The sequence below is a fragment of the Coffea eugenioides genome, chromosome 2, assembly GCF_003713205.1.
Source record: "Coffea eugenioides isolate CCC68of chromosome 2, Ceug_1.0, whole genome shotgun sequence".
Taxonomy (NCBI): domain Eukaryota; kingdom Viridiplantae; phylum Streptophyta; class Magnoliopsida; order Gentianales; family Rubiaceae; genus Coffea; species Coffea eugenioides.
Window position 1 is genome coordinate 543,011 of NC_040036.1, and position 20,650 is coordinate 563,660.

Here is a 20,650-nt window from a genome sequence, read left to right on the forward strand (position 1 = left end):
AAAAACAGTAAAAACAGCTCGCTTGCAGCATTATACGTCCTAGAAAACCAAACAACTAACTCGAAAACATTTGAAACCATAACTGTATTAAGCAAAGTCTAATGAAAAGAGCCTTGAAACACAAAATTTTTAAGTTCAAAATAGAAGTCATCTATAACAAATCTCCAAGAGAACAACTAAGAAATATAGCACACTAACTCTCCTCATTCCTCCTCCACTATTCGCCCCTTCTCACTGACATAGATACCATCAAGAAACTTCCGGATATCTTTGTTCTTCACATGGCATTTCTGTCCATAATACGGTAGTACATTAGCTATTCAGCCAGTTGGGCTACATATTAAAGACAATGAGAAGGAACAAAACTTGCAGATTCAAATGTCATAAATATTTTGAAAAAAAAAAGTCAAAAATATGGCACAGAGTGACTCTTACTTGGTTTATGAGGGCAGCAGATCGGGAAACAAGCTCAATGTCATTGCCATCCAACACCAATTCATCCTTAACCTTCTCAGACCGGACAACACTGACTCCTTCAAGCATGTCCACCTTCCTCACCTAATGCAGAAAACTTAATACATTACAAAATGTTCCCTATCAGAAATTTCAAGCAATCTCAACATGCCTAATGGAGGCAACCCATTGGAAGCAATTCCATAGTCCCCCTCATTGTCTAACAAGATAACAGAGAATCCTAACCTGCCAATAAATTACTTCAAAAGAAAGCAAAAATGAACCCTTATTAAAGGAGGAGCCGTTTATGATTAGCCGAGAAATAATATGAGAACAAGTTTATACAAACATCGAGCAGAAAGGTTCAAACACGCATCATTGGTCTAGTAGGAAGGTTCAACCATGACCTGGTCATTATTTATTAGCCTCAACGACACTGGTCTAGAATGTTCCAGCAGAACTCAGGAAAGAAAGAAAAGGGCAGAAAATTTTAAAAAAAATAAAATCAAAATACAGTATGTTTGGCAAAGGACAGTAATTACTTCATTTAAAGTCAAAACCATAATGCCAATAACATCTACTACCCATTTCTATGAATTAAAGATGCATATAGTATTAATAGTACTAAAACTATTGCATCTCCAATGACCAGTGATACAAACAAAACGATTCCAAACACAGTACAATCACATAACAAGCAAACTGGACACTAGAATCGACAAGCTAATGTAAACAGGTAAGCAGTCCAGATTAGCAATTACATCACTACCAAAACCAGATGAGTAATCGAGCAACCTCACACACCCAACCACGGAAATCTCAAGTTGGGGACCATTCTCGGCTTGGTTGGTTTCAAACTGGAGGGTCAAAAGCATCCGACGATGAACCCAGAAATGAACAAACACAAAGCACTAGTAGTCCAGCCCAAAAACTATACTCAAAAGGCACACTCAAAAGGGAGGGGGAAGAGGAAGAACTCCTCCGCACAAGTCAAGTCCTCTCGGAGCATTACTAAATCAAATCAACAATTCACATGCATGAAAATGTAAAAGAAATCAGAAAAATGACAAATCTAAAGAGAAAAGAAAAGGCCCAAATGTTTCATCATGCGAGCAGATACCTTCTTCTCGCCAAGGAAGTTACGGATCTCAATAGAACGATTGGAGTTGGTGATGGAGGCATTGATTGGGAAGTGAGCGTAGACGAATCTCATCTTGTAGCGGTAACCCTTGGTAACGCCGGTGATGAGGTTCTCAACGTGGCTGAGGGCAGTGCGAATGGCGGCGGTGGTCTTGCGGGAGCCGAACCAAGCGTCGACCTTGAGCTTCCTCTTTCCGGTGGCCTCATCGGTGATGAGCTGGAAGTCGAGGTTGAGATGCTTGAAGTTGCGAGTAAGCTTCCCGCGGGGTCCCTCCACCTCGATCTGCTTGGCTTTCACCTTAATCTTAACACCGTCGGGAATATCCATAGTCTCCGATGACAGAATCGTCTTCATCTTCGCTGAACGTTGTACAGGACGATCAGTCGCAGTAACAACTCGTCGTCCTCGTCCTTGTCCTGGAGAGTGCAAAAGAACTGGCGATGGCACCTTAAACCCTAACGAAGCCACAAAGGAGTACCCTTTTTGCTTTTGTGTGCTGGCCCTTCAAGAAACTCCTTCTGGCCCAACTAGAATTGAATCTTTGATTTCTTGGACGCCTCCTCCAATTGCATGGGCTAAGCTTATAACGCTCACCGTTGGGCCCACGATGATCCTGGATTGGCAGGGGCGGGAGGATTATTAAGGGATTGGACTTCGGGCTTCCATAGAAATCTGGGAGCAGCAAAAAAGTGCCTTGGCAGGATGTTGGGCATCAAGGGGATGGTCTGACGCCGGCTGTCCAACTTAGCATCCCTCTCTTGGAAATTGAATTGGACGCCTTACTTGCGGTTAATTTGATAAAAGAAAATAAATTTGACACCCAGGAATTCTTTCCTTTTTTTTTTTTTTTTTTTTTTTTTTACATGATGATTGCAGGACCCTCATGGGACAGCTACAACAGGTCGCATTAAGGCATAACTTCCGAGATTATTTTGTATCCACCCATAATTTTGGAAGACATTAGGGGAACATCCCTGCCTATGACTGTACTGAACTAGTAGTGATGTGGTTGAAGGAGGTAAAGTGATAATAACCCTTTATTTAATAAATTGCATCTTTCGTACCAGGAAAAAAAACACACACACATGGGTATATATCTGGATATTTTTGGAACCCCAATACAATTTTCTAAGCAAAGCACGGAAAATCTTTTTCCCCCCTGATATTTGTCCATTTTGTTGGTCCACCAATAAGAATATATATATATATAGAGAGAGAGAGAGAGAGAATTATATGCACAATATCTCACAGAAATCAAATAATGTGTTTAAATTATAAATTATTTGAGATATTTTTACTATAGCACTTTTTGTGATTTGATGTATGTAAGATAAAAAGATATATTAAAAATTGTAATGATAATGTAAGTAAATATATTTAGACAAATAATCTCCTGTCCAAACACACTCAAAGTAAGGAGGCTCTTGAAATATATTAATAACTATATATCGACGACTAGAACACGGACAAGCATGTTATGCCTTTAAAATTTGAGAGACACCACAAGATATAGGGGTGCAAAAGGCACAAGGCAATGGGGCAATCATGCACCTTTCGGCTGCGCCCAATACTTTACAAAGAATCAAATAGACAAATTGGATTTTACTTTCTTTATTACTTATTTCTTGATTATTTTGTTTTATTAGATTGGATTGTAATGCGGGAATCGGTTTTGTGTTACACAATAAGCTGTAATATTCATGAAGGTGCCGGTGCGTAACAAAAATAAATGTTTAGTTCACATTAGTGTGTAATAGAAGAGAGTAATGAATATGGGTCGGGCAGCATCATTCATCAAGCATGTTGGACAAAAGTGAAAGGACATATTATATTAACTGAAGCAAATGACGTGACGGGTTCGTCACCAATCAAGTTTTTTTTTTTTTTTTTTTTTTTTTTTTTTCAACACAGGGGTGTCCGGGTCAAGACCCGAAGGCGGCCCGACTAATCCCCTGCGCCTGAAGTACCCCGCCCCCCAAGAGCATCCAGGCGGTATGTGAGGCCAGACTCGAACCTGTGCCACCCCGAAGATTACCCCCGAGGCTCACCAGCCGAGCTGACCCCGAGGGGTTCGTCACCAATCAAGTTGAGCGTAGAAATTTACAACCGGCCCGGCCCGGCCCACATCCATGCAATGATGAGCGACTAGTTGTACTCCTAGTTGCTGTATCCCACTTGAATGAATTTTGACGGTCCTCTTTTTTGATCTCCTTAAAATCTCATTTGTCGTCTTCCTCGCGTTTGTCCGGTGATGTCCTCTAATGCATCTACCGTCCGATTGCCATGAGTTCCACATAGATTGTTCTTTTCTTTTCTTTTTTGTAGTAGTACTATGATGCAGACTTTTTTATTATTGTACGATAATAATAATTTGGATAGTACAAATATCTCAAATAATATTTCGTTTACATCATAAATATATTTTACAATCTACTTTTTTATATATTCAATTATCTTTTTATCTCACATACATTACATCACATCACAAAAAATGTTACAGTAATTATTTCAAATAATACTCTATCCAAACAAACCAATTATAATTTGTTTTTGGTTCAACGAATTGCTGTAGTACCTAAAACATTCATGGGTCTCGGAAGACTACTCTACTAGTACTTAGTGAGTACCAAAATGTTTTTGTCTTCCAATTGAGTGCTGACCTTAATCTGGTCAACGGAGGTTTTCTAATCCCACTAGACTCAATTACTTGCCTTGGAGATGAATAAAAATTAAAAATGGCAATGGCCAACTCTGAATTGGCATCTGGCGAGAAAGGACATTTTTGAAATTCTGAAATCAATAGAAGAAAAATAGGTTTGTTTGTGTTTTGGTTGAGGAAGAGCCCAAGAGCTCTTTTGCTTTGCATGATTGATGAATCTGAACACAAGCTGTACTTGTTTTTGATATATATGTATGTATCAAAGGGAGTCGAGCCTGGATACCGTGACAAGCAACAAAAAAAAAAAAAGGGAGTCGAGCCTCTCCGCCTCCACCGCCGCGCCCTTTGGTCTTCATGATTCATCCCTACGCGGTTGCAATGGTGCGGTGCTGGATTGGATTATGCCAGCTGCTTTTTTTTCTTTTTCTTTTTCTTTACTGTTGATGGGAAAAATTTGCGTACGTGAAAATAGATAGAAGCTTCTGCTCCATCTCACACAAGCATCTCTGCTATCTTTTGCAGTAGCAGACAGTAGTAGTATTTACCATCCCTGTCATCCACCATTAATTCAATTCATATGCTCTCCTTCTTGCCTTATCCTTTTTTGGCGTTAAAATTGTCGAATCAAGCTTTCGGCCATTAGGGTCACAGCAGGGAAAAGGTTTTGGAATTTTATGGGTCCTAACTTTCGTAATTGTTGTTTCTTGAAATGTAGTACTATTATTCAAGAGGATGTTCATGGAGGGTGAATCTTATAAACCATCCAATTTCACTCTCTCTCTTCTGACCCCCCCCCCCCCCCCAAAATTCTGCACAATTCCAATCTTCATGCCTGACGTTAATGCTGAAACTCTGATTTTATCTTCACAGCAACTTTTGGACATCCTATTCTTCTCCACTTCAAATGTATTTGCGCTTCCAAAGGACTAATATTGTCCTTTTTCTGATCTGAGTCGCTATTGAAATAAAATCCGAGCTGTTGCAATATGATTTTTGCCCATTTAACTACTACTAGTGGTTAGAATCGTTAAACACTAGTGTTAATGTTTGATATTTTTAGATGTCATATATTTAAATAGATGAAAATTATTTCAAAATGAAATATTCACAAATATTATGCATTCAATTTAATAATTTTGTACAAAGGCGCGAACATTTTTTGCATCAATCAACTTTTAGTATAAAAATCAATATTGGTGATTTAATTAATTCTGTTGAATTTTGTACAGTTCATACTACAAAAAAATGTTCAATGAGACTTGTATATCTTGGAAGTAAACTTGCCGAACCTTTTTTAAATATTTCAATTGAATCATTATGGTGTAAGATTCATTTTGTGATCAGTTGTTTTTTCTTTTATAATCTTGCAAGTTTGAAATCAATGATGGAACTAAGGGGGGCTAATAGGGGCCATAGCCCCCCCTAAAGTTTTAAAAATTGTAATTTATATTGTGTAAATATTTGTGTAAAACAAAGTTGGCTCTCCTAATTTTTTACAATTTTAGTTTATATTATGAGAATATATATATATGGATATATGTGTGCATGTGTGTGTGTGAATTAACTACATTTGAATTAATTTTTTTCTTAAAAAGTTATTTATTTTTTAATCCCTTTATAATTAAAATTAAAATTTAATATTTTTAGATGTCATATATTTAAATAGATGAAAGTTATTTGAACATAACACATAATAATAATTATGTTAGGAAAATTTTTAACCCCTCTTAAAAAAAAACTTGACTTCATCACTGATTGAAATGTTTATAAATGGGATCCATTCATGGTAAGAGTATGATATATACTGTTTTTTTCACTATATTTAATTTGTGTGATGACAAATGAAAATGGGTAAAATGGGTTGGTTATCATTAGTTTTGCGCATGATTATGAGAGTAAAATACATTATGATAATAAGATGCGTATAGTTGTGAAATTTGTAATCAAACAGACTCCTAAATTTTTGGATATGTGACTTTCGTAGTTGCGAGTTTCTTAAATTAGCAATTAGTTATTGCTATCAGTGATGTGATAAGTGTGAGTATTGCTATTAGTGATATAGTAAGTGTCAGTAGTAAATGTGAGACGTAAATTTTTTGCGGACGTGGTTATTATCTGTTAGTTAAAACTTAGGGTTTTAATTTTGTGGGTTAGTGGATCACATAAATTAAAGAGTGGAAAGGGATAAGGAGAAGATAAGGATTATTGAACTAAAATAAATATAAAATTATAGTAAAAAGGGATTTAGATTTCTAATGTTTGTGGAAGTTCCTCGTCAAAAACCTGTCTAATATATATAGATATAGATATAGATACCTTTAACATCTGATTATATATTGTTGATACTGCCAATCAATGTAATCACAAATAATTTTCATGCATAACTACCCACAAACATTGTAATCACCAAGTTAATTAAAAGTCTATTAAACAAACTTTAAAAGATCAATTTTTTTTAATGAAAAATGTATACTAAATTCTTTCATATAAAAAGGGATTGTTTCTGAATTGTATATACATCGAGTGTATCCTTATCATTGGTACTAATAGTAGTGTATTACAAGGATTTTTCTTCGCAGACAAATCTATACAAATTTAATAATATCAGCTGTTCTCCTCCTCGTGAAATCCATTAAAAAAAAAAGAGAGAAAAGATGAGTTTTGAAGTGTATGTATTTGAATTGGGTGTACTAATAAACATTGAGCATATACTTCTTTTTTTTTGTGTTAGAATAGTACTTTTTTTTTTTTTTTTTGGTGTGTTAGAATACCACTACTTTTTTTTCATAATTAGAATACTACATCTTTAGAAAAAAGGAGGAGGAGAAGAATAACCGGCAAATACACCATCTGGATTCTGGATCTGTCTCAATCTCTCTCACGCACAGAAAAACAGAGGGACGGTCCGCCCGTAAAAAGAGGCAGGGCGGGGGAATTGGACTCTCTCATTCGTTTCAATTCATTTCCAGAACCACAATTCCACTCCCCCTTCTCTCTCTTTCCCCAGCATCATTCATTCACTAGTCATCCGTCCTTTTTCCCATAGCGCTCTCTCTGGATTCTTTCTTCTTTTTTTCTCTGAGCAACTTCATTTGCAGTAGTAATAACAATCTACAGGGACAGCCACCCCCATTGTGATTGCATTTTGCCTCTATATACTACACAAATTTAAGGAAGCGGAGCTTTGGTTGGTTGTGGCCGCATTGTTTTTCGTCATCTACAACCAACAAACTCTCAGAATCGTATTCCCGTCTCGGTTTTGCCTCTTAACGAAAATCCCTGATTGTCCCCACCTCGTCCTCTTTCTTTCAAACGCTGTTACTAGCCTCATCCTTCACTTTCTTCATTGCCGCTGCTGCCCTCCTCCTCCTCCTCGACCACCATTAAGGAGCCAAGTATATCATTCCTTTCTTTTTTTCTTTTCAAATAGGAGGCATAATAGCAGAGTAGTACTATCTTTTTTCCTATGGGAAGGACGAGGGATACAGGCCTTAGCACAAAAGGTAGGCGTAGGAGGGTGTCGAGGATTGGAAGCTATGCTATAGCCTCCTCAATTGCCGATCCTACCTGCATTTCTTGTACCACCTTCAACATCCTCGCCCCTATCTACAAGCGTCTCAACCATGAGGTTCCTCTCTCTCCCCCTCTGTATGTGTTTTCTATTTCATTCTCTTTTCACGAAAAGGATTAATTGGTTGGTCTTTCCTTTCTGTTGAGGTTGATTGCTTATTGGGTTTGGGTGGGGGATGGCAGGACCAGAGTATCAGGGAAAGCGAGAAGAAGGCTTATTGGTTGAACAGGAACCACAGGATATTGGATTGGTTGTTGTACGAAAGATCTTCCATTATCTGCCTCCAGGTAATCTTTCCTCGTGTAGCTCTTGTTATTCCTTCCTCTCCTTAACAATTCTGATTAAATTCATCGTCTTGACACCCCCTTTTGTGCTATGTTTTTTCCAAATACAGGAATTTTGGGTTGGAAACGAAGAGCTTGTTAATATTTACAACAAGAGGCTTGGAGCTGCTGGCTATACTATTTTTAAACTCGCGCGAACCAACAATCGTGGCGATGGTACTGGCTCCTTTCAACCCCCCCCCCCCCCTTCTCCTTCCTTTTCGTTTATTTTGATTTTTTTTTTAAAAGAAATCATTGAACTGGGGAGGCTCTGTGGAAGTCATCATTAAGTACTATTGTCACATTTGGTTTTGGTCATCTGTACTTTGCGTTGAAATTGCCAATGTGAGGCCTGCCTGCTGCATCCTTTTCCCCCATGTTCTAACTTCTAACTTCTTTTCTTGGTTTATCCTCATTTTTATCTGCATTCCAATAGCGCATTTCCAGTAGGCAAATTGCTCTATTGCTGGGTTCTTAAATGGTACAGAGTGAAGGTAAAGAGATGTGGAAAAGCAAGAGCAGAGGAATATGAAAATGAAGAAGAAATGATATAGTTTTGATTGGGGGAATCGAAACCGTCAAACAGAGTTGTTAGCGAAGTAGTTAGTCGAGGAGTACTAGTTTTGCTGCCCGACTCCATGATTTTCTTTTTTTTGGGCGTTTGCACATCTGACGCCATATATGCTGATAAAATTATCTTGTTGACTTGGGTACAAGCATACGTGATAATTCTTTAGAGCATGTGGGGGTTGAACCAACATGTTATGGGTTGACATTAGCACTGCCTAGTGAATAAAGTGAAAAAAAAAATGATCTTAACTCTAGGTGAAGAATTAGAATATTTTAGAATTATGCTTCCTAGCTAACCTGCCTCCCCCCTCCCCCTCCCCCTTGCCCTCTGAAATTGTACAGGTTTGTTGACTGCTGTCCATCGGGACATATTTAGGGTCATGAACCACCGAGAGTTGCTATTTAATGATTTCGGAGACCGAGTTGCTCAGCTGTTGCATGTTGAACTTATTGCACCTTTCTCACAAAGTCGAAATAGCAATGTTCGTCAAGAAATTCTCATTGTGAACACCCATTTGTTGTTTCCACACAATTCAAGTCTGTGTTTGGAAAGACTGCGGCAGGTCTGTCAAATCTCTTTATTCAAGTCGTGGTCGTATACTGCTAATTTGGTGAACCATAGCATGGTTTGCTTCATATGTCCACTCACTGATGCTTTTTTTTATTGTCATGCCACCCATAAATAGGTGTACAAAATATTGCAGTATGTGGAATCTTATCAAAAGGAAAACAAGCTCAACCCCCTTCCCATTATCCTCTGCGGGTAAACCTCTTTTTAGTTATTTTGCAAATAATCCCAGCCATTGTTAAAGTATTACTCATAACATGCTCCTTTCTTTGCCATTTCAGAGATTGGAACGGAAGCAAGCGAGGTCATGTTTACAAGTTTCTGCGATCTCAGGGATTTGTATCATCATATGATACTGCTCATCAGTACGCTGATGCTGATGCACATAAGGTGACTTGCTTTTCATATTCATAATTGCTTGTAGGAGTACCAAGTTTACTCCAGTGTCTGACATCTTAAACTTTTATGCAGTGGATAAGCCACCGTAATCATCGTGGAAATATCTGTGGTGTAGATTTCATATGGCTACTGAATCCGAACAGATATCGAAAATTACTGAAAACAAGTTGGAGTGAAGCTGTCTTTGGAATGTTCAAGGTGAGATAATGCGTCCAACTTTGTGTAACTTTTCACTCTACAGTGCTTTTATTGAGACTATTATTTTTCTTTACATGCTTGATGTAGTTTTGATCTTCTAGTCCTTGTTGGTTGACTGCTCTTTAGATGGCTGAAAAGGCTATAGTACAGAGTTTTATACTTAGTCGTGTTCACTTTAACCCTTGGAACTCTGGATGCTGAACTGTGACCATATCCACTAACCATAACCTTGCAGCCATGGGTTTGGATTTGTATCACCTTCTTTGGGCATATATGTTTGCCCTTTCTCCTTTATGGTTGGCTTCCTGTTTTGCGACAGATGGCACTTTCATATGGAAATTAATATTTTGGACTTAAAAAGATAATAAAATAATTTATGCAGCATCTTTCTCAAATTACTTTGATTATTTGGTACAAGATATATTATTGGGTGCAATATATCTTTTGGACTTAAAAGATAGCCTTACTCGTTGGCAACAACTGTTGTCTATGATTTGAATTCTGTTTTTTTCTGTGCTTTCTTTCCTCAGTGATACATATTCCGATTATGGTCTTCTTTTTTTTTTTTAACATTTGATGGATTTCAGTATCAACTTCGACGAGCTTCATTGACAGAGCACGATGCATTTGCCTTTTTGAAGGCTGATAGTGACGGTGATTACATTACTTGCACTGGTTTCTGTGAAGCATTGCGGCAGGTAGCACTATAAATTTATACTTAACAAGTACTCTACACGATAACAAGTCATTCAATTTTGTTTAATCTAAGGTCAATTCTTCAATCTGATTTTATTTCATAATTTCTCAGCTTAAATTGGTTGGCCATTGCTATGGGCTAAGCATAGAGGAGACTAAAGACTTGTGGGTGCAAGCAGACATTGATGGAAATGGTGTTCTTGATTTTGAAGAATTTGAGGTATTTGATCTTTTTCTTTTGTAGCATATTGTGCTGTCAGCTTCACATGTATGGCTTGCCTTCTGTGCGTTGAAACGTCCTTCATCAAATCTTTCCTTTTAAATATAGTTATCAATTGAACTTTTCTAAGTTGGTCTCTTGGAGTACAGCAAAAGGAAATTGAACTTTTCTTCAGATTATGTCATCTAGTAGTTCGTTCAAAGGATTTAGTCGCCTCTTATATTGCTATCCTTCTGAGAGTGCTACTTCTTCAGATTTGGACACCTATGCATGGACGATAACTTTTTTTTTTCTCAATAATGAAATTGCAGCAACGAATATGGCACCCTACATGGTCAGAGGTTAGAGAGGAATTTAGCAAGGACGGGTGGGAAGATGTTGTCCATGGTACAGAGCAAACAATTGGTTTCAGCGTGAAGAATGCAGTACTTTTCCCAACAGAAGTAGAGAAAGGGATGTGGCCTGAGGACTATTCACTCTCTGATCATGCCCGGCTTACTGTGGTGTTTTCACCAGTAAGAATGCCATGTTCTCGTCTGATATCCTGACAATTGGGTGCTGTAAGGCTTGGTTCTTATGCTTGTGACTCAAGAAAACAGGACCGAAGGTTTTACGAGTCTGTTTAATGCTGAAACGACCCTCGGACGGGTTCAAGTTGAAGATGCGGAGTTTGAAAAGCACATATCTATCAGGATGACTATTGCACCCACCCTCACAGACAAAAAAAGTGGACTTTCATTTATCTGAGGTTTAGACCTGTTTGGAGCAGCATTGTCAGCTGAAGCTGGTTGCATTCTCTCTCTCTGTCTCTCTCTCTCTTGTTGCATCCGGATCTCCCACTGATGCGGTGGATCCATGGATCTCACTGCATAGCCTCCTGCTTTTGCATTGCGTCTAGAAGAAAGGAGAAGGAAGCGGGATGTGTGGATGGTGTTAAAACAGGTATCTTGGTAGCAGTCTCCTGTTGTAGTGGAGGGAGATGGCACGCTGGGCTGGTTTCTGTAATTAGACTGCCAAAAGTTCAGGTTAGTAAGGGCGACATGAAAGTCCTTTTAAAGGAATTCAAGATTAGCAATGTTGTTGACCTTGTAAAGGAATTCTGGTTATACTACTGCCTTCCCTTTTGTACCTGTTCCAAGTATTCCAGTTCAATGACGACACAGGGAGAGAAAAGGCGAGTCTACTCATTTCCAGTTCCAAGTACTCCAGTGTCTGTGTGATTCATGGAAGTCCTTTTGTTTTGGTAAAGGGCCATTGTGCCGCCGTGCGGGATCCCAGAACATCTGCTGACAAAATTGGGATTCTTGGTGGAGATAATTTTTTTTTTTTTTGGGCAGATATATAAAATAACAAAGAAACTAAAATGTAATGATAGTCGTAAATTGTAGTCGTAATTCAGGTTGACGGCTGATGATGAAATATATATATATATATATATATATATAAATTTGGATTATATGTTATGTATTTAATGATGAAAGTGTATATATTTTCAGTGTATAGAAGATTAATCCAATATATATATATATATATATATAAGTAGCTATTTTAATTAGACTCTTTCTCACTCATACTTGGCATGCTCAATTGAGCAGCATTGACGGGTCAAGTTTTCTTTTGGGTTGACCCAATTAATTGGTTAGTGTTAATAATTCTTTCCAAACTTGTAAAATGGATATATTTTATTCACTTAATCATATATCTTTGAAAAATACATATATTTTATCCACTTAATAACATATCTTTCAAATCCTACGTTCTACAAAAAAATCGTCTCATTCTTTTAAAATTTTCTCTTCATAGTCTCCAACTTTTATCTTAGATAGAATTTATCTATTTTATAAGAGAATATCCCTTTTCACTCAAACAGTATCCACTCCTTTTTATTATGAATAGATAAATCTATTATCTATCCGTCAAAATTCATTCAGATATAAAATAATCCTTATCATCAAAATTAAAAATTTTATTCTTCTATTAGATTAACCTCAAATTTGAAATCATATACCATTCTTATAAAATGTAATAGTTAGTGATGATTTCGATCTTCTCATACTCAAGAAATCCTATACCATGCTCAAGAAAACTTTTTTTTTTTTTTTTTGAGAAACTTTATGATGATTTAGTAGTGGTTCTTTTGATACATTAGTTTTATAACTTCTAGAGTATATATGTTTTAAAAATGTTTGCCCACCTTTTGAGGGTTTTCAAGTATATAAGATGATTTTTAAGAACACAATTCGTTTGCGCAATGTTTTTGTTGACTATACGAATGTATGGAAAGTTCGTACTTTTTTTTGTACCTTCTTAATTGCTTTATATATTAGATCCTTTTTTCAATATAGGTTTAATTTTGCACCAAGAAGATGGCATTTGAACATCTAACCTTTCAATCATGGGAATGTACAGCGTATGTGTAAGTTCTTCCAATTTGCATTAGTTCAATTAATTAGTTCGTTCCTCGCTCTGTCTTATTTATTTATTCATTCTGTTTTAGTTAATTGATTATGTTGTGGCAATGGAAGCAAGATGGACTTACATGCTAAGCAAGATGTGTGTACGTTTTCATAAATTAGTTGACTCATATATATATATATATATATATATATATATATATATATATTGGAATATTGTTCCCAAATCGAGTTTTACCCAATTTATTTTTCACTACTCCTTCTTTTAATCATATTTAATAATTGTATATATGTTCAATTTATTAAAAGTTTTAAACACTTTATACTAGATAAATATTAAATATTTTCATAATCGCTATAAACTATATCAACTGTGCAAGTGCACGGGTTAAAATATAGTTGAAATTGAAGGGCATACGTTGATCGATCATCCTAAAGAAAATTGCAAGGGTTACGACTTGGTGTAAAATGTTCACTTAAATTGAATTTTATATTTTTCAAAGAGTACACTTATGCTAAGCGATTTTAAAAAAATAGTAGTATGAGTTAAGCATTCTTAAAAATCAAGAAATGTGCCCTCGTATCATTTTAGTACTACCCCGTCCCATAAAATTTGTCGTTATATATATATAGCGATATTAATAGGAATCAGAATGTTTACTTTCCTTATACTTCCTTAGTGGTAAGCCATCTTTTCGAGAGAGAAATAGTCCAAATCAATTAATGTTGTTAAAGTCAGACCGGATAGTGATTCGGCTAAACTATTGAGTGTAAAGTTTGTTTGGATTGATGATTATTTACCAAATTTTATTGGGAAAATGATCAGTTTCATCCTTCACATTTCACAAAAATATTCTTTTCGTCCCTCACTTTTAAAATGAAGCAATTTCGTCCTTGACATTTAAAAACTAAAATTATTACATCCCTGAACCCAAATTTCAATCTGAATCAAACCACCAATCAACCTGATTACAAATTTTTAGGGGTGTAATTAGTAGATCACTTGGCTAACTCAACTTGATATTCATGTGAAATTTAATGAACCTAAAAAGAAAAAATAAAAAATTATAACATAAAAAAGAAAGATTAATCTTTTCTACATTATCATTGTACACCAAATTTTAATTTAAACACCAAATTTTATATTTATGATACACATCTAGATTCGCAAGCGGATAAAACTAACGGTGCATGAAAAGATTTAAAAAAAAAACTCTACTATTCCAAGACAAAAGAATGACCTTTTATGTTATAATTTTTATTTTTGGTTTAATAAATGTCATGTGAATATGATGAAATTGACCGAATGATCTATCAATTCTATTTTCGAAATTTATTACTGGGTTATTGGATAGTTTGATTTAGATTGAAAATTAGGTCTAGGGATGTAATAGCTTTAATTTTTAAATGTCAGGGACGAATTTGCTTCATTTTAAAAGTGAGGGACGAAAAGAATATTTTTGCGAAATGTGAGGGATGAAACAGGTCATTTTCCCAATTTTATTTGCTTACGTCATTATTATAAATTCCAACACACCTTTTTATCTTCCCAATTACCTTTTTATCTCACATACATCACATCACAAAAAGTGTTACAGTAAAAATATCTCAAATAATTTACAATCCAAACAGAGCTAGAGATCAATTGGCCGAATCAGTCGGACCGTTCTAAAAAACCTGCTGACATTAGCATGATGTCATAATTATTCTATATTTTTATAATTATATCTTTCCAATTACCTTTTTATCTCACATACATCACATCAAAAAAAGTGCTATAGTAAAAAAATCTCAAATAATTTACAATCCAAATAGAGCCATTGAAATTAAGTTATTGGTTATATTCGACCAATCATACAAAATGTTTAAAAAATATTAGACTTGTAATCAAATATATACCTAATAATTATATATAAAAATGTAAATTCTTGACTAAAATATGCCCATTTTTCAAAATTACTTGAAAACTTAAATTAAAATAAATTAATGCAAGTTGGAATCACTTATGATAGGAATGAAATGTCTTGATTTAGATATCTTTTAAGAAAATGAGTGATTTTGGTACTTATACTAAGTCGGTGGCGTTTTCATATTTCTATTAATAAATGAAAGTGTTACAATTTAGATAACTCGAATTATGTTTGAAAAACACTAGAAAGAAAAGTTTGAGAACACAGTAAACTAGTCGAACTGGGTCACTAGTTTAACTAATTTTTGATGATTTTGACTAATTTTAGACCAAAGTGATTTTGTGCTATAAACTAACTTGAGAAGAAGATCGGTTCACGATTGGACCGGCCAAACCGGCCGATCCAATCTAGGTCTAACAACACTTGTCCAAATCATTGATTTTTTTAAGATGACGATTAATTTGGGAAAAGAAAAAGCGATAAACTTGAAATTTTATGGGACTAAGAAAATATGTTGTTTAGAGTAGAAAATTTTTTTTAATAAAAAAATTTTTCCTTTTCAAAATAAGAAATGATTATGGCAACTTCAAAGTTCTACACGTGCACATTCATAGTAGTTTTGTCTGCAACTTAGGCCCTGTGTTTACAAGTAAGTTTTTTAGGTGTTTGTCTAAAATTTTATTGTAACTTATTGTAGAAGTTGTACAAAAAATTATTGAAATGTGTAAAATTTTGGATATTTTGAAGTGTATAGTTTAAAAAATTTAAAAGTTTTTAAGACTACTGTAGTTAAAATTTTTAAAAAATTTGTAACAAACAAACTTAGCAAAAAACTTGCTTGCCAAACAAGGCCTTCAAGAAGTTTCGATCCTTTTTATGTCAAGCTATAAAAAATAAAAAAAAGAAGGGGTAAAAAGAAAATGAAAAAAAAAAAGATTTTTCTTGGTACGGAGAAGCTGCAGCTTCCAAGGGAAGGTCCGTCCAAGTCCAACCGCTGAAGATGACTCCAAGTTTCCAACGTGGCAACTGGTAATTGGGGCATTGACTTTTACGCATCTCTCACCTTGCTCGTTAAGCTTCCCTGAAAGTTGAAATCCCAATCGTACCCATACGTTATCCTCCAATGGGCAGAAATGATAAGTTAAGAAAGTGCAATGGCATGATTGAAGTTTGAGTATAAAACCACGTCCGAACATTTTACGCGGTATATACGCAGAATTAAAACGCGGACCCCTGCTGCTGCGTAATAGGTTTGTAGGGGTTAACTTTTCTCTGTTGTTTTTTATGGGTTGTGGAGAGCGGCAATAGTAGTACTAGTGTAGTAGGAGGGGAGACGAATGGGTAAAGTAGTCGCGGAAGGAGTAGCAGTAGCAAATTACTAAAAAGAGAGGGTGGGGGGTTTGGGAAGTGAAGTAAATTCCTTAGATGCTTCCTCCATTTGTTCTCTCTCTCTCTAGAAGCATTACGCGGCCGAAATTTCCTTGAATCTTTCCTCCTTCCTTCAGTCTTTCTTTTAACCCCTCCTCCCTCCTCCCTGATCCATCATCCTGATTCCTGGCCTTTTAGGGTTTTGTTCTCCCTCTCCAATTCCTCTAACTTTCGCTTTTCAATACGGCTTATAATTTTGCTTGAAGAAAAACTAGCCTTTGGTGGAAGATGATGACTGTGCTTCCCGTGAAACAGTTGCCGGTCGGTTACAGGTTCCGCCCCACCGACGAGGAGCTCATCGATCACTATCTGCGGTTGAAAATCAACGGTTTCGACAAAGATGTCAGTATTATTCGTGAAGTTGATATTTGCAAACGGGAGCCTTGGGACTTGCCCGGTGATTACATCCCCCCTCAACTTCTCCTTGCCTCCTCCTCCTCCCCTTCTCCCCCCCCCCCCCCCCAAAAAAACACCAAAAAAAGAACTCAATCTCGAATTTATCCCAAATATGGGTGTTTTTCTCTTTATATTTCACCAATGTAGGCCAAGTTTCGTGGATGATTAATTAACGTTTTTTTTTATGCGCCGAAAAACATCTGTCGCAGGGAACACATTCCAGCTAGCAAAAGATAGAATCTTTTGGGTATTTTCTGCTGTGAATCCATGTGATCATAAGCATTTCAAGGATGATTGCTCATGTTTGTAGTTTTATGCGTGCTTTGATCATAGGCACTTTGATTGTTTTCTGCTGTGAATGTTTGATCATAACTTATTGGCGAATTTGTCCCAAAAATATGGGTGGTTTTCTCTTCACATTTTTACCAATGTAGGCTGAGTTTCGTGGATGATTAATTAATAGTTCTTATACGCCGAATAAACGTCTATCACAGGGAGCACGTTCAACTTAGCAAAAGATAGAATCTTTTGCGTATTTTCTGATGTAAATTCATGTGATCATAAGCAGTGCTACTATGCTTGCTTTTGTTAACTAACTCCTCCTAGTTTTGGTTTTATGCGTGCTTTGCTTATTGACTAATTGTTGAATGTCTGATCGTGATTGTTTTTACAAGTTATATATTATTAAGCTTATTTTTTGTTGGTTTAATGAATTGTTCAATGTCTGATCATGATTATTTATATTTCTTTCTACTCAAACTTTGGGCTTGATTTTGTGCAGTCTTGTCTCGCGTAGAGTCATACGACAATGAGTGGTTCTTTTTCTGTCCCAAGGATCGCAAATACCAGAATGGGCAGAGGCTGAATAGGGCTACAATGAAGGGTTACTGGAAAGCTACTGGTAAAGATAGGAATATCAGGACCAGGAAAGGGACCAAGATTGGTATGAAAAAGACTCTGGTCTTTTACACTGGCCGTGCTCCAGATGGCCAGAGGACTAATTGGGTCATACATGAATATCGTGCAACCAATAAGGAGCTGGATGGTACCCACCCTGGACAGGTTCAGGCTTCCGAGCCTCTTACTTTTTGTCTTAACTCTTAAACAATGATCGCTATTTATTTTCTTGCTACTTGGTTTTGCTTATCCTAGTAGTTATGTCTGTCTATTCATTATAATGCAGTAGTTATTGCATTCAACTTTACTTGGGAAAAATGCATAATATAAGAATGCTACATGTCAGATACATTGATTTAATTCGCTTGCATATTATAGCTCGTGGTTAAAGGATATAATAGGGGAATACAGAGAGCTGAATTATTTCACTCGCAGGGACTTCTTTATGTATTTGACGTGTAACAATGAAAGGAAGCTCTTTGCGATAATTCGAGATTCGTTCCAGTAAATATTTTTGTTAAAAAAAATAAAAAAAAAGAAACCAAAAGACACTCAAGGCCTTTTCTACTTAGTCCAGTTGTTAACTCTAATTTTTGTCCTGCTAACTCTCTGTTGTACCACTTCACTAAATGAAAGGCTGTCCTTTCAACTAATTTGCTTTTTGCAGGGTTCCTTTGTACTCTGTCGGTTATTTAAGAAGCATGAATTAAAGCAGGATGAGACTGCTGATGGTTCAAACTTGGATGAAGTTGAAACAATAGTTCCTTCTCCTACCACAGAGAAGTCGCCCCTTGAAGATGGCAATTCTGAGGCTTTAACACCAGTTGCAGGCAGTCAAGCTGAAGTGCATCCTTCAAGTGCAGAAAGTTGTCCTGCCAAGGGGTCTGATGGAGCAATTGTTGTAAATCCTTTGCCTACCAGTTGGCAAAATGATTGCTCACTTTCTGCTGAAGAAAAGGGTCAAGTGATAGACCCAACGTGTATCCAGGTGAGTTGGAGAATTATCATTTTGACTACAGGTTTGGTTTTGGTTTTCACTTCATTTGGTTTTGTGATAGCTCTATGTGCTTAGCTTATTATTATTATTTTTTTCTTGTTCAATGGTTCAGTCAGATCCAGATCTGATAGAGTCATTAAGAGATATTTTTGATGACCCTATACCGGAGGCATTGGACTGGAAAATCTTCTCCCCGTTGCATTCACAAGTTCAGTTGGAACTTGGATCTGGTTATATGTGTAATCCTGTCTCCAATGACATCAACTGTGATGCTAAGAGCATGGCTTCTCAATATGGGACAAATACTTATGACGTCAACAAGTTCTTGAACTCAGTTCTTGTTAACTCTGATGAATATTCCTACGAAGAATCCTGCATTAATGCAATTTCAACTGTTGAATGTGGAACTCCAGGGGATACTAAGCCTATGAATGGAGCTTTTGTGAGGGATGGTGGGTCCTGTAGTGATTCTGAAGCGGAAGTGACGCAGGGACAGGTGACTTGAACTCCAAAGATACTCTTAAGCTTCAATTTTTTCATTATGAATAAAAAGTCTTAGCCGATTTACTTCATCATGCGGTTTAACTTCTTTGTATTGTTAGATATATTAAGTGTCTTCGAACTTTTTTCCTGTTGCTAAATTATTAATTACGTTATTGCTGCTGTTGCTAGTTTGAGGCGGGCTTTTTTGAAAGTGAGTTGTTCATGGGAAATATTGAAGGATATGGTACCCTTCAGATGGCAAATATGGAGCAAGATGCTCATAGAGCTGATGTTAGCATTGACAACCAAGAGGGGAAGTTGAATTTAGCGGGAAACAATCATCTTGGACACAACGCTTATGCTGCTGTTTTCAATGGCAGTGTTGTCCCTGACTTTTTAAGCACTGAAGTGCCTGGCGTTCACAACAATGATACTGGTACTGACAGCACTTCTGGTACTGGAATCAAATTAAGGAGTCGACAGTTCCAGAATTTTTCCAACAACCCAACATTTGCTGCCCATGGAATTGCCCCAAGAAGACTTCGTCTGCAGAATAAACTTCAAATTGGGCCAGTTCAGTGCAGCCTGCTTAGGGAATCAGTTTGTACTGAAGAAAACGATGATGGACAATCAGCAGTAACCGAGGTAGGATTTGTTGTAGCACTGTTGTTGATTTGAATGATTCATCTCTGTTATTAAACTTGTTGGATAGGTGCTGCAGGATGAGAAGGCTACAAAAAGGAACACAGATGCTGCTTATACAGAAGAGAAGGGGGATGTGCTGCTTAAAAAATGTAACAAGAATGTTGGTGGAAGTACAGTGGGTTTAAGGGAGTCTAGAGGTGAATTTTTATCGACTTATATCAAAAACTGCGTGCGCGCTCCATCCAAGGAAGACTGGTTGCAGGTAGTTCCGTCGCCTATGTTCATGCGGAAGATCTTTGTGATAATTACTATACTTGTAGTCTTTATTGGTATTTGGCAGTTCTTTGGAGTTCAAAAATAGGTGGAAAGCATGCAGGTCTTTTTTGTTGTATAGAACTTAAAGGTTGACGTCTTTTTTAGTCAGAGTTGAGTTGGAGAGGCTTCTTCGTCTTCTCATGCTCGTATTTGTATCTAATTAGCAGGAGTTTCAAATAGCAATGAAACATTAGTATGCATACCACCCAGAGAAGCAAATTTTGTATTGTAAAAGTTTACTTTGGCACAGGGGATTTTCATTTCCGTAAGCGTGTGGTAATCCTATTCATGATAGGCTGATTTTGGCCTCTTTGCCAGGGCTGTAGGCTGCAATACCAAATGCAGTGGAAAGCAGGTTTTGGGATTC

General features: G+C 36.6%; 3 protein-coding genes across 4 annotated transcripts; 2 read left to right on the forward strand and 1 right to left on the reverse strand.

The window, feature by feature from the left end:
• On the reverse strand, positions 1–2,066 carry LOC113761902 (60S ribosomal protein L9). Its single transcript, XM_027305078.1, has 3 exons — positions 1,574–2,066; positions 436–558; positions 1–290 (listed from the first exon to the last, which is right to left on the reverse strand). Exons 1-3 carry the CDS (start codon positions 1,946–1,948, stop codon positions 204–206), a joined length of 585 nt encoding a protein of 194 aa, XP_027160879.1. The 5' UTR covers positions 1,949–2,066; the 3' UTR covers positions 1–203.
• A 5,095-nt stretch (positions 2,067–7,161) lies between these two features.
• Positions 7,162–12,210, forward strand: LOC113760379 (uncharacterized calcium-binding protein At1g02270). Its single transcript, XM_027302932.1, has 10 exons — positions 7,162–7,881; positions 8,007–8,111; positions 8,219–8,324; positions 9,060–9,280; positions 9,404–9,480; positions 9,567–9,675; positions 9,757–9,882; positions 10,470–10,580; positions 10,691–10,798; positions 11,110–12,210. The coding sequence occupies exons 1-10, from the start codon at positions 7,720–7,722 to the stop codon at positions 11,344–11,346; spliced, it is 1,362 nt and encodes a 453-aa protein (XP_027158733.1). The 5' UTR covers positions 7,162–7,719; the 3' UTR covers positions 11,347–12,210.
• A 4,253-nt stretch (positions 12,211–16,463) lies between these two features.
• Positions 16,464–20,552, forward strand: LOC113761059 (protein NTM1-like 9). Of its 2 annotated transcripts, none has more exons than XM_027303876.1 (6): positions 16,464–16,947; positions 17,728–18,008; positions 18,511–18,831; positions 18,953–19,336; positions 19,513–19,968; positions 20,036–20,552. In XM_027303876.1, the coding sequence occupies exons 1-6, from the start codon at positions 16,779–16,781 to the stop codon at positions 20,327–20,329; spliced, it is 1,905 nt and encodes a 634-aa protein (XP_027159677.1). In that variant the 5' UTR covers positions 16,464–16,778; the 3' UTR covers positions 20,330–20,552. The 2 variants fall into 2 exon arrangements, with proteins under 2 accessions (XP_027159677.1, XP_027159678.1); XM_027303877.1 differs by having other exon boundaries at positions 20,045–20,552.
• The last annotated feature ends 98 nt before the right edge of the window (positions 20,553–20,650 follow it).